Genomic DNA, 13,254 nt, shown 5'->3' with positions numbered 1-13,254 from the left:
GAGGGGAGAGAGACTGTGGGAGAGAGGACAGGAGAGGGAGAGGAGAGAGAGGAGAGTGAGAGAGAGGGGGGGAAGACTGAGGAAGAGAGAGAGAGAGAGGGGGAGAGAGATGCTGTGCGCGCACCAATAGGGCAAGCAAGGCCACACAGCAGCCGAGCTGCGGGCAAGGCCACACAGCGGCCGAGCTGCGGGCAAGGCCGCGCTGCGGCCGAGCTGCGACTGCGAGTTGCAGGGCCAGCTTGGCGAGCTGCAGGACAGGCAGGAATCGAGCGCACGTAGCGCGCGACATGCCTAGTAGACTAAAATCAACAGTAGCCTATTTAAGTAGCACAACTCAGGAACCCTCTCACAGAGGAAGCAGCCAGGGAATCGATTTGATCACACCAGGACTGGCTGTGAGGACTGGTGTCCTCCCGCGCTGTAGCGGGAAGAGCGGCTGGTACCTTGGACAGCGGCGGGCCGGCCTCTGCGTGGTGGAGCTCTGCCACGTTCAGCACCTCGGACAGCTCCCCTGCCGCAGACAGAGGGGGAAGCGCTGGCCTGTCAGTACTTCAGTTACACCCCCATACTGACAGAGGATAAAGTCAACCAATGACAGAAAGGATGTCAACTGATGGAGCGGTGTAATGGTAGAATATTGTGGTTGTACGGGGCAGCTCTCTGAATGCGTGTCACTGTCTGAATGTGAAGCAGGGTTTTGCTGTAGAAAAACAAACGCTCCCTGGTTTAAAATTAGATTTTATTTTATGATTCAAATATTAGAGTTTTTGGACACAAAAACCTGTGACATTCAGCTATTAGTTTGATTAGGACGTTTTATGGTTGGGAAAGCCTTCACTCAATAAGATGAAATAATAAGATGCCATGACATCCAATTTGTGGGGAAATTCGGTCATTGCAGCAGCAGCAAAAGTAATACATGTCAATACAGAAACGACGAGCGAGAGTGTAAGCAGTAAGAAATCTAATGAAGAAAGACGGTTAAAGACCCTGGCGAGCAGACTGCACCAAAACCAACCATGTAATTGAGGGTCTTATGTGACTAATTGTAGGCTAAGCATCACCAAATTGCAGACAGGAGTGGGCGGTGCTTAGGGCTCATTACGTCCCATTTTTATCCTGTCAATCAATCATACAGAAGCTCTCAGGTGTCTGTCAAAGCCCCGCCCCCCCCCCTCCCTCCCAGCCTGAGACGATACTCGGACATGTGGTGTCAATCGTCATTTTGACAGTAGAAAAAGAGAAAGAGAAAAGAAAAGAAAAAGAACAAAAAGGGGGAAACGAAAAAGCAATCAAAATAAGTGAGTAGACAGACATTTTATGTCCCTGGAAACCCAACTATTAAATTTAGGGTCTTATGTGAGTAATTGTGTGCCTCAGAAAAGAGAGAGAATTACTTTCAACCCTAACCCCAAAAATCGTCACTTTTCTACAAGGTCTGGATTTCCATTTCCTCATTGAAGAGAGCGGAGCGCGCGCTGCTAAAATGCATGATCTTATCACGTCATAAGATTGAATCGAATCACACACACGCATGCACGCACGCGCGCACACACACACACTGACACACACACAGTAGCGCTGTGCACTCGCAGCGCAGCGGCGAGTGTGTTCGCCGAGCAACGCGCGAACACACTCACACACACAGTCCATCTCTCTTTCCTTCTCTCTCTCTCTCCTTCTCTCTCTCTCCTCCGAGCAGGTCTCCGAGAGAGAGAGAGAGAGAGAGCGAGAGAGAGAGAGAGAGAGGAAAAGACCTGCTGCAGACGGGACACGCCCACACAGTCCGCGGGAGAAAATACACTCTAAAATCGAATTGATTCTCATGACTTTTGCCATGACTGTCAAACCTAAATTTATATACTTTGCGACGTTCATCATCGTTCAAATTTGGCTGGTGGCTTATTAACATAGGTTCCTGTGATGTCAAAATGCTAAATAATAAAAAAATATTTCTGGTTTCCAGGGACTTTAACTCATTGAGTGCCAGCCACTTTTGGAGAACGGAAGCTCCCAGTGCCAGAGTTTCAGAGCGTTTTCAGTGATTTCTCGAGGCCCACAGAATATTGTGTGATATTACTATGTAAACACCCAACACACACAAAGAACGAGGAGACCCTGTTCTATCATCTGCAAAAAAAAGTTTATTGATACCATTTTCCGTTCTTTAGTTATGAGCCGGAGAAGATAGGCTGTTTTGAGCAAAAAGACAGTTTTCAAATTATAAGCTGAGATATTCAGCCTTTTGTGAAATGCAGCATTTCAAGCACATTCACTGACTCTAGCTAATATTTTCTGATGTAGTGACGTGGTGTAGTTCTGTGCAGCCTGCGTGCCCCACCCCCCTCTCCCCCCCTGAGCTGCAAACTCCTCCCCACACGCACCCAGTCTATTTTCGGAGCCTCCGTTTTTGCGCCGGGCGGCTGACGGCGGCTCCTGGGCGGATCCCAGCGCGACAAGGAAATGCCAAGCCGGACTGCAGGGATAAGGGTTGGCACTTCGGCGTCGGGTGCTGCCAGTCTGGCGGGTAATCGTGTGAAGAAACTATGCAGACAGACAGACAGAGGCAGAGGAGCTCAGTTGTGTGGCAGATTGACTGCTGTTGCCAGGCACCGTCAGTTGCAGCCAGAGCAATCTACATGGCTCTGGGCTGCAGCATGAGCGCTTTCTCTTTGATCAGGGGGCTTTTTCAGGCTATATTTCGGACATTTCTCTAATCTGGAGAGCACTGTCGCCACCTAAGGGTTCTGTAAAATAGGTTAGACACATTCAATAGCTCCCATATTGTAAGAGGCGATGTAAGAGGCTTAGATCGACATCCCCCCGTCAAAAAACGCAATTGGCACTCTACGTCACTAAATGAATTGACGACTAAAGTCGTCATTGGCACTCAATGAGTTAAGATGATGAGGGCTATCTATGTGTGACTCATCAGAGAGGTTTCTAAGTTTGGATTGAAATCAGTTGAGAGATGATGTGTGTTTGGCAATATTGATATAGTGTTCCATAGTGTGGCACCTCTGTAGCATGTTGAAAATGAGTTATTGGTAGTGAGACAGCATGGCGGGTGAAGGTGATCTGTGTTATGTGTATGTATGTTAGAATTGTGTTGGTAAATATATACATTTATAGACAAAAGTGCATATCTGGAGTGTGTTGATGTTGTGTATGGGGAGTATTTTGAGTTTTTTCTTTAATATATCAGTTGATGGTTCAAATCTGTTTGAAGATGTAGACAACCTAACAATTTTTTGGGAGTATGATGTGAATTCTGTGAAGACTGGAGATATATATATGTGGGCTACTTGACCATGATATTTATGTACAATAGATATGGGTAAATTAAAGTGTAATAAAGGCTTAATCAACATGAATGATTAACCAAACTCAATGTTTTTCCGATGATACCAATCGGCTTCAGTATTTTATTACAGACAAGATGAATGAATCAGAGAGAAAGGATGGACAAACTAAGAACAGACCAGACAACAGGGAGAAAATAAAAAAAATGAAAATACAACAGACAAAATGGACAACTCTCCCTGTGTCTTGCAGTGTGAGCCAATTCCAGGCCAGGGCTTTCGACTGGGCCAGTACTGCTGCCGCTGCAAGGAGGGCTACTACAGCCTCCCGCCGGCCGGCCAGGACACCGGTAAGCCAATCACAGACAAACACTCCAAAAGCACAGGACACCGATAAGCCAATCACAGACAAACACTCCCAAAGCACAGAACACCGATAAGCCAATCACAGACAAACACTCCCAAAGCACAGGACACCGGTAAACCAATCACAGACAAACACTCCCAAAGCACAGGACACCGGTAAGCCAATCACAGACAAACACTCCCAAAGCATAGGACACCGGTAAGCCAATCACAGACAAACACTCCCAAAGCATAGGGCACCGGTAAGCCAATCACAGACAAACACTCCCAAAGCACAGGACACCGGTAAGCCAATCACAGACAAACACTCCCAAAGCACAGGACACCGGTCAGCCAATCACAGACAAACACTCCCAAAGCACAGGACACCGGTCAGCCAATCACAGACAAACACTCCCAAAGCACAGGACACCGGTCAGCCAATCACAGACAAACACTCCCAAAGCACAGGACACCGGTAAGCCAATCACAGACAAACACTCCCAAAGCACAGGACACCGGTAAACCAATCACAGATAAACACTCCCAAAGCACAGGACACCGGTAAACCAATCACAGATAAACACTCCCAAAGCACAGGACACCGGTCAGCCAATCACAGACAAACACTCCCAAAGCACAGGACACCGGTAAGCCAATCACATACAAACACTCCCAAAGCACAGGACACCGGTCAGCCAATCACACACAAACACTCCCAAAGCACAGAGGGCCAATTCACTGAGAGGTGCTTCATATATTGTCTTTGTTTAAAGTCCTACTACACACTGCTTACTGTTGTGGCATTTGGGCAGCACGGTGGCTCAGTGGTTAGCACTGTCGCCAGGCTCACACCAAAAAAGTCGTGGGTTAGAATCTCCACCCAGGTCCCTGTCGGGGTGGATTTTGCATGTTCTCCCCGTGTTTGCATGAGTTTCCTCTGGTTTCCTCCCATAGTCCAAAGATATGCTGTGTGTTTGTGTGTAATAAGGTAACGTAATAAAACTAGAAACAGAGCGCGCTGCGGGTGCTCCTTTCTAGCTTCCCTCACCATGCCCGCTGAACTAGCAGCGCTCTATTCCTACCCTGCCTCGTCCTCCTTCCCCTCCTCCTCCTCCTCCTCCTCATAGAGACACTGCGGAGTGCGTCATCATTCAGAAGCCACGCCCGAAACGGGGGAAAACACAAACTCCCCCCCAATCCTGGCGTTCTCCTATGTCCCGTGCATGGTCGGGTGTTGCACACAAAGATCATATATTATACGTAAGATGAACACTCCAACTTACTTCACTGACAGCTAGATCCACATTTTTCTTCTCGCCAATTCTCAATGGCTTCCTTGTTTTGCTCAGGAGTACAAAACAACTTTAATAGGTGATTTTTATGCCTCCGCCGGCAATAGCCAGGCCGGAGACATTATGGATCCGGGTTGTCCGTCCGTCCGTCCATCCGTCCGTACGTACGTTAACGCGATATCTGAGGAACGCCTTGAGGGAATTTCATCAAATTTGCCTCAAACATCGACTTGGACTCAAGGATGAACTGATTAGATTTTGGTGGTCAAAGGTCAAAGGCCAAGGTCACTGTGACCTCTCGAACGCCATTTTCAAGCTTGTTAACGCAATATCTCAGGAATGCCTTGACGGAATTTAATCAAACTCGTCTCAAACATCGACTTGGACTCAAGGATGAACTGATTAGATTTTGGTGGTCAAAGGTCAAAGGTCAAGGTCACTGTGACCTCTCAAATGTCATTTTCCAACTTGTTAACGTGATATCTCACAAATGCCTTGACGGAATTTCATCAAATTTCCCTCAAACATCGACTTGGACTCAAGGATGAACTGATTAGATTTTCGTGGTCAAAGGTCAAGGTCGCTTTGACCTGACGAATGCCATTCCCAAGTTCATTAAAGCGATATCTCAAGAACGGCTTCATGGAATTTCTGCTAATTTGGCTGAAACGTCGACTTGGGTGCAAGGATGAAAGGATTACATTTTGGTGATCAAAGGTCAAGGTCACTGTGACCTCTCCAACTCCATTTTCAAGCTTGTTAACGGCATATCTCAGGAGCGCCTTGACGGAATTTCTTCCAATTTGCCTCAAATGGCGATTTGGACTCAATAATTAACTAATGGCGGAGGCATAAGTCCGCGTTGCGGTCGTTCTAGTTTACATTTGTTGTCTGCACAGCCCCACCACACAACAGCTTTTAGCTATGTTTGAAGGAAAATAACGCTGGTGTGTGGAAGTGAGCTTTCTCCCGTGATGGGCGTGGCCTATTTCATGCAGTGTCTCTATCCCTCGTTGGTTTCCTCTCGAGGTGTCGGCCGCCTCTCGGACTCGCAGACGCGGCTCGGCTGCTGCGCAGTCGAGTATGGTGAGATGTAGTATGTATATTATGTATGTAACCCATGTTGTGTGTACTGTAGATATGATATGATATATGATGTAGTATACTGTCACGGTGCTATGTGACATGCGTGACACGTGTGTGTGTGTGTGTGTGTGTGTGTGTGTGTGTGCACACACACACAAAAAATAACTCTAAAAATATAAAAATAATGGCAAAAAAACCCATGCGATGGCATCACTGCCGCTTACTGAAACAATATAACCTGTTAAGCTTTGATAACTTTGTCAAATTTTCCAATCTTAAACTGGTTTTTAAATGTCTACATAATTTAGCACCTGAGCCTCTGAGCCGATTTGTCAGTCGACAAAGCGGCATCAGGGTTACCAGGGGCACGGCTAGTGGAAACTGCAAAATTGCACGCCGCAAAACCTCTTTCGGACAGTCCGCGTTCTCCATTAAGGGGTCTCAAATGTGGAACACACTGCCGGAGGAAATAAAACTAAACCTAGAAATTAAGGGTTTTAATAAAAACGTCAAAGACTGGTTGAAGCTCCAACAGGTTTGTACACACTCTTAGGAGTGTGTACAATAAGCACACACTTTTAACTAAACTGAACATAATTTGAACTGTCTTAACTGTGATATTTGAATTGTTACTGTACTGACATTTGACCTGAATTTTACGTTTAGTAGCCTATCTGATCTTTGATGTGTCTTTTTATTGTATTTTGCTGTATTTTTGTGTATTATTATTTTTATTTTACAGGAATGTCGGGTTACATCTAGGGACTGGCATTGCAAACTAGCCCTGGGCTATACATGCTTTGGTACAACACATCATAGGTTTATTGACATTTTATGTTGTGAACACTATGTACGTGTACCTGTCCCTATTCAAATAAACAAATAAATGAAAAATGAAATGTGTGTGTGTGTGTGTGTGATGCAGACGGAGGCTTTGTGAACGGGAGTGGCGCTGGCGCTGTGTGTTACCCGGCCTTGCCCATCTGTCTTCCATGCTGGCCCGGCTGTCGGAGCTGCCGGGATGGCGCCCCCTGCTGGGTGCGGGAGGACTGGCCCCTTCGGGCCGCGGTGCTGGCCGTCCAGGGCCTCTTCATGCTCCTGGTGTTCGTCAGCATGCTGGCTGCCTACCAGCACCGCCGCAGCCGGGTGAGTCAGCTGACCGGGGCCACGGTATGGGTGGGGCCACGGTATGGGTGGGGACACTGTAGATTAGCTAGATTCCCTGTGTTCTAGTTAGTTCCGGTTAATGGCCAGAGTAGTCAGATTGTCTGAACTGCTGCTATCTGTTCTGCTCTCTTCCCCCCTTCCTCTGCTCCCTCCCCACCTCCTCCCTTTCTCCTGCTCCCTCCTCCCCCACATCCCGCCCTCTCCCTCCCCACCTCCTCCCTTTCCCTGCTCTCTCCTCCCCCACATACCCCCGCTCTCCCTCCCCTTTCCTGCTCTCTCCTCTCTCCTCCCCCACATTCTCCCTGCTCTCCCTCCCCTGCTTCCTCCCCACCTCCTCCCTTTCCCTGCTCTCTCCTCCCCCACACCCCCCCCGCTCCCTCCCTTGCTCCCCCTCCTCCCTTTCCCTGCTCTCTCCTCCCCCACATCCCCCCGCTCTCCCTCCCTTGCTCCCCTCCTCCCTTTTCCTGCTCTCTCCTCTTTCCCCCTTGCCCTGCTCCTTCCCCACCTCCTCCCCTTCCCTGCTCTCTCCTCCCTCACATCTCCCATTCCCTCCCCACCTCCCCCCCTTCCCTGCTCTCCCCCCCCACACATACCCCCACTCTCCCTCCCACCTCCTCCCTTTCCTGCTCTCCCCTCCCCCACATTCCCATGTTCCCTCCCCATCTCCTCCCTTTCTCTATCATATGATTGTTCAATCTTGTTATTATTACTACTGTAATTTGCTACTGTTGTGTCAGCTAGATTTAGCTAGACATTCTCTGTGAAGTCCTCTGAGACATGCTTGTGAATTAGGGCTATACACATAAACTTGACTTGACTTGACACTGTATGGGTGGGGACACTGTATGGGTGGGGACACTGTATGGGTGGGGACACTGTATGGGTGGGGACACTGTATGGGTGGGGACACTGTATGGGTGAGGGCTGGGTGGAGGGATGATCGGGAGACCGGAGCCATGATGTTTGATGATAGGATCTGTGATTAGGCCGGCCAGGTGGTGCAGCGGTAGATTCCCTGCCTACCGACCACAGGTTCACAGGTTCGAGCCCCCGTGTTGCCTCTGGCTTGGTCGGGCGTCCATACAGGCATGGGTGGGCAGCCAGATTAAGGGCATGTGTCCTGGCTGCATTATTGCCTCCTCTGGTCGGTCTGTTCAGGGGGCAGGGGAACCGGGGCGAATAGCTTGATCCTCCCATGAGATAGGTCCTGCCAGTGAAATTCCTCCTTGTCAGGTGAAAAGAAGCGGCTGGCGACTGCACATGTATCGGAGGCCGTCACTGTGAAGGAATTTCCCCTGCGGTGATTTTGGATGGCTCAACAGTGCGGTATGCGGTGTATGTGATAACACCGCTGACTCCACCCACCCGGGCCAGTTTGGGCGTATGCCGGTAGCAATTACAATCCTATCCTACAGTCCCTGCTCTCAGCGGAGGGAGGGGGGCTGCGCTGTGTGTAGGAAGCGCTGTGATAATCAGACCTCTCTGGATTAGACAAGCAAGGAGAGAAAACCGGCATCAGGCGCACCAATTTATTGTCAAATGCGTTGGGATTCAACACATTGACGTTGCTCCCCATAAACCTCGGCTGTAAAGATCAGAGTAAAAATAATAAAAAGCGACTCCAGTCTTTCCATACCAATTAATGTCTTGCCTCTGCTTTTCTTTCAAGCAGCAATGAACCTGCTGTAACCTCGCTGTCGCTGTGCCCCTCACTTATTTTACACAACACCTCTTGTTGTTGTTTTTATCCACGTCCCCCCCCCTCCCCCCCCCCTTCCCCCCACAGAGGATCCGGGCGTCAGGCCTCCTGCTGCTGGAGACCATCCTGTTGGGCTCTCTGCTCCTCTACTTCCCGGTGAGTGACTGACTGACTGACTGACTGACTGACTGACTGACTGACTGACTGACTGAGAGACTGACTGAGAGACTGACTGACTGACTGACTGACTGACTGAGAGACTGACTGACTGACTGACTGACTGACTGAGAGACTTACTGACCGACTGAGAGACTGACTGACTGACTGACTGAGAGACTGACTGACTGACTGACTGAGAGACTTACTGACTGACTGAGAGACTGACTGACTGACTGAGAGACTGACTGACTGACTGACTGACTGAGAGACTTACTGACTGACTGAGAGACTGACTGACTGACTGACTGACTGAGAGAATTACTGACTGACTGAGAGATGGACTGAGTGACTGAAACTGACTGACTGACTGACTGACTGACTGACTGAGAGACTGACTGACTGACTGACTGACTGACTGAGAGATTGAGTGACTGACTGACTGACTGACTGACTGACTGAGAGTGTTGGAGATTAAAGCTCTTTTCAGATCACTGCGCAGCGCCACGGATTATATCGTAATGGACGATTTAGAGAGAGAGCTGGGTGGTGGGTTGGGGGGTATTCATGTGTGTGTGTGTGTGTGTGTGTGTGTGTGTGTGTGTGTGTGTGTGTGTGTGTGTGTGTGGGGCGGGGGGTGGGGCGGGGGTGGGTGGCTAGGTAGGCAAGGCGACACGTTTCCTAACGTCTCTTTGCTAAAATCCGAGCGATAGATGATCGATCAGCCTTCAGATTCATCGTAGCAATTAAAGAGCCGTTAAGGCAAAGAACGTCAATTGATGATGCCGTTCCTGCTGACTCGGGCCGTTTGGGCCAAGCGGAGCTCTGGGAGATCATTGATCACGTTGTCTCACTCGATTGAGCTCGCCATCGACTCGGCTGATTGTGATGTGTGAAGCTGCTGGTGTGTGATTTCAATAGGTATGAGACCATTCTTCAGTGTGAGAAACATATGTGTGGAAGATGTACAAATATCATCACCACCATTACTACAATTAAAGCAAGGAAGCTCTGTGTGTCTGTACGTTTGTCCTTCGCATAATCTCGAACACCGTTGGTCCGACCGACATTATTCTCACTGAAACAGTGCAGAGAGGCGGGACATACAGTAAGCGTGTGGATGTTATTTGATTTGACCGTGCTGGGGACCGGAGTTGATGTTGGCCAATCCTGGCGCTTGCATGGCGTGTTCTGCCCACAAATGGAGCGGGATTAAAGCGTGTTCTGGCCCTACGCGAGTGGGATCCGCATAGAACCGGGCAGCTGGCTGCCTCCGTGCGGACTGCTGTTTCCAAGCCGAGGCAAGAGTGCTGCTGCCTGCTGGCTTGGTGGAGTGTCGACTAGTTGCGGTAAAGAGCCGCGGTAAATACGATATACCTGGAATGCGAATTTAAGGAGCAAGTTACATGTCCTTTGCATTACATTTTTTTTATTTTATGTTACATACAACATTTTATGTTACAAATATTTTAACATTTATGGGCTAGAAAAGTCTGCCCATGTAGGCACTAGGCATCTTGCCTCTAAATTTTCTTCTCACAATGAAGATTGATTGACAGCTGTCATGTCGTGATATGATTGGTTGAAATGGGGTAGAAATTCGATAGTACTGGCTGACATCAGCATACTGTAGATTACAGTTATGAATGAAATCCTGAAAAATGAACTTTTGGTGTGAAAAATGTTTTTGATGTTTTGATTTTTGTGATTTTCTTTGCATACAATAGGGGCACTTGAAGACCCACGGCTGTGATCTAAAATAGAAAAAAAATACATTTTTCATTTCAGCTTGATTAGAAATTAGAAATAGTGCACGCTTCACGCGTTCAATTCTAGCGTGTCTTGCACGCTTCGCGTACTTGCCTGTAGCTTGCACACTTTGCGGGCTCGCCTGTAGCACGCATGCTTCGCGCTGTAGCTTGCACACTTTGTGTACTCACCTGTAGCGCGCATGCTTTGCATACTCACCTGTAGCTTGCACACTTTTCGTACTCACCTGTAGCGCGCATGCTTTGCGTACTCACCTGTAGCTTGCACGCTTTGCGTACTCCCTGTAGCTTGCACGCTTTGCGTACGCACCTGTAGCGCACATGCTTCGCATACTCACCTGTAGCTTGCACGCTTTGCGTACTCACCTGTAGCTTGCACGCTTTGCGTACTCCCTGTAGCTTGCACGCTTTGCGTACGCACCTGTAGCTTGCACGCTTTGCGTACTCACCTGTAGCTTGCACGCTTTACGTACTTGCCTGTAGCTCGCATGCTTCGCGTGCTTGCCCGCTCAACAGGCATGCGCAAAGTATAGTAGTGAGATGTGACATTTTCAAATAAAGGAAAGTCTGTGTTGCTACTTTTTATCGTCACAACAGTGATTCAACCTATCCGGTTCATAAAGCTTCTCCACTGTCTGTTCTAAACAGCTGGGGCCCTATCTTCGTACAGGCGATATCCCCTATTAGCGCTTGCGCACCTGTTTGCGCGTGCCTCAAAGCAGGGAAGATTGCAGTCTGCTGTCCAGGTGTTATGCCGAGTTTTGCACCCCCCGCCCGGCAGCAGCAAAATGCATCACGGGAAGATATTGTAATGATTTATACAGAAACATAACTGTTTAAAAATTATATAATTGTTTGGGTAGACGTGACCCCCCTGTTTTTAAGTCAAAACAGCCCCAGAATATGGTGGCGATGCATGGTGGTGCGGGGAAGCATAACTCGTCACAACAACGGGCGCAAACGCAGATTCGAGGCGTGCCAAATCATTTATGCACGGCGCAAACGGTATTTGGCCGGTCTTAACCACCAGAATTATTCACAGGTGTGGCCTGGCAATGCCTGGGCGTTACATCAATCAAACCAGATTCCCGTTTTGCTGTCCCTGTAATACAGTTTGCGTGACGCATGCTGTAATTCTCCCCATGCGTAATTTGGATAGGTGTAGGCCTATTGACTGTATATATCAGGGGCACTCAATTAAAATTCAAAGAGGTCCAGTTCGAGAAAATTTCCTTAAGCAAAGGTCCGGAACATTGTAACGTAGCTTGCATTATGATTAGGGATGCACCGATATGAAAATTTTGGCCGATGCCGATAACCGATATTAACATTGCTGTTATGGCCGATAACCGATATTTACCGATGTCGATATGATCTGTATAAAACCACATTTTTATGATCATCACATTTTGTACATACTGAAAAACACAAAAGTTATGCATTTCTTTATTTGCAAAGCCTTTGGAAAAGCCCATAAATCATAGATTTACTGCATTATTTCATATCAATGTGAAGAATTTGGCTGATAATGATAACCGATATTAACATTGCAACATCTGACTGATACCGATATGACCGATATGTTAAAAAATAACTTACATCGGCCGATACCGATATGATTGCCGATATATCGTGCATCCCTAATTATGATTCAGTGCCATTGAACTCAATGACTAAAGTAGCCTAATGGTACAATGTCTGTATACAACTGACTGTTAAATCAAGCCAACAAACCTCCGGCTCCACCTTTTCTCTTTAGAGAAGTGATCTATCTATCTATCTATCTATCTATCTATCTATCTATCTATCTATCTATCTATCTATCTATCTATCTATCTATCTATCTATCTATCTATCTATCTATCTATCCATCCATCCATCCATCCATCCATATATCAATCTATCCGTCTGCCCCCTCTGTCTGTGTCTGTCTGTCGAGCGTTCCCAATGCAAACTTCTCCGTCGGGCAAGTGAATGTGTGTGTGCGCTGGTGTGTGTGTGCTTGCTCATGTGTGGCGCTTCCATAGACAGGTCAGGATCGGATCGCACTTCATCCGAGACATACTGGTTTTGAACTGCCCGTAAGAACAATGAATGGACATGTAAGAGTCATTTGTTTTGACCACGCCATGTGAAATTACTTCTATCATCGCCTCCGTCCATGTGTCACTCTCACAGCAGCACTAGGAAACGACAGGGAGAAACGATTCGCTTATTTGATTGGCCGAGTAGCATCACGTGCGATGATTTACAGCGCATTCATTAGTCTGTGAGCTTCCTGGCAGATGAACCAGTATTACCGTAAAGGTTAGAAAAGCATGTGCCGGTTAAAATAGAAACGCTCCGTGAAAATGTAAGTTATCAATGATTTGTAGGTTATAGGGCTCGGTCCGGATAGGACGGCGTCTCGGTCCGGATGCGGACCGGAGTCCGGA

General features: G+C 47.9%; 1 protein-coding gene across 1 annotated transcript in view; it reads left to right on the top strand.

Annotated features, from left to right (window-relative positions):
• The window catches only part of gpr179 (G protein-coupled receptor 179), a gene marked incomplete at both ends in the record, with an annotated part of 60,725 nt that overhangs the window by 31,715 nt on the left and 15,756 nt on the right, over nucleotides 1–13,254 (top strand). The window contains 3 exons of the mRNA XM_083635989.1: nucleotides 3,556–3,652; nucleotides 6,960–7,174; nucleotides 8,982–9,050. Coding sequence (XP_083492115.1) covers nucleotides 3,556–3,652; nucleotides 6,960–7,174; nucleotides 8,982–9,050 — 381 coding nt within the window. The remainder of the gene's footprint in view (nucleotides 1–3,555; nucleotides 3,653–6,959; nucleotides 7,175–8,981; nucleotides 9,051–13,254) is intronic.

This window comes from Poromitra crassiceps (genome assembly GCF_964638095.1).
Source record: "Poromitra crassiceps genome assembly, chromosome: 4".
NCBI classification, from domain to species: Eukaryota; Metazoa; Chordata; class Actinopteri; order Beryciformes; family Melamphaidae; genus Poromitra; species Poromitra crassiceps.
The sequence above is the reverse complement of the archived record's forward strand: the minus strand, read 5'-3'. Positions and strand labels throughout refer to the sequence as shown.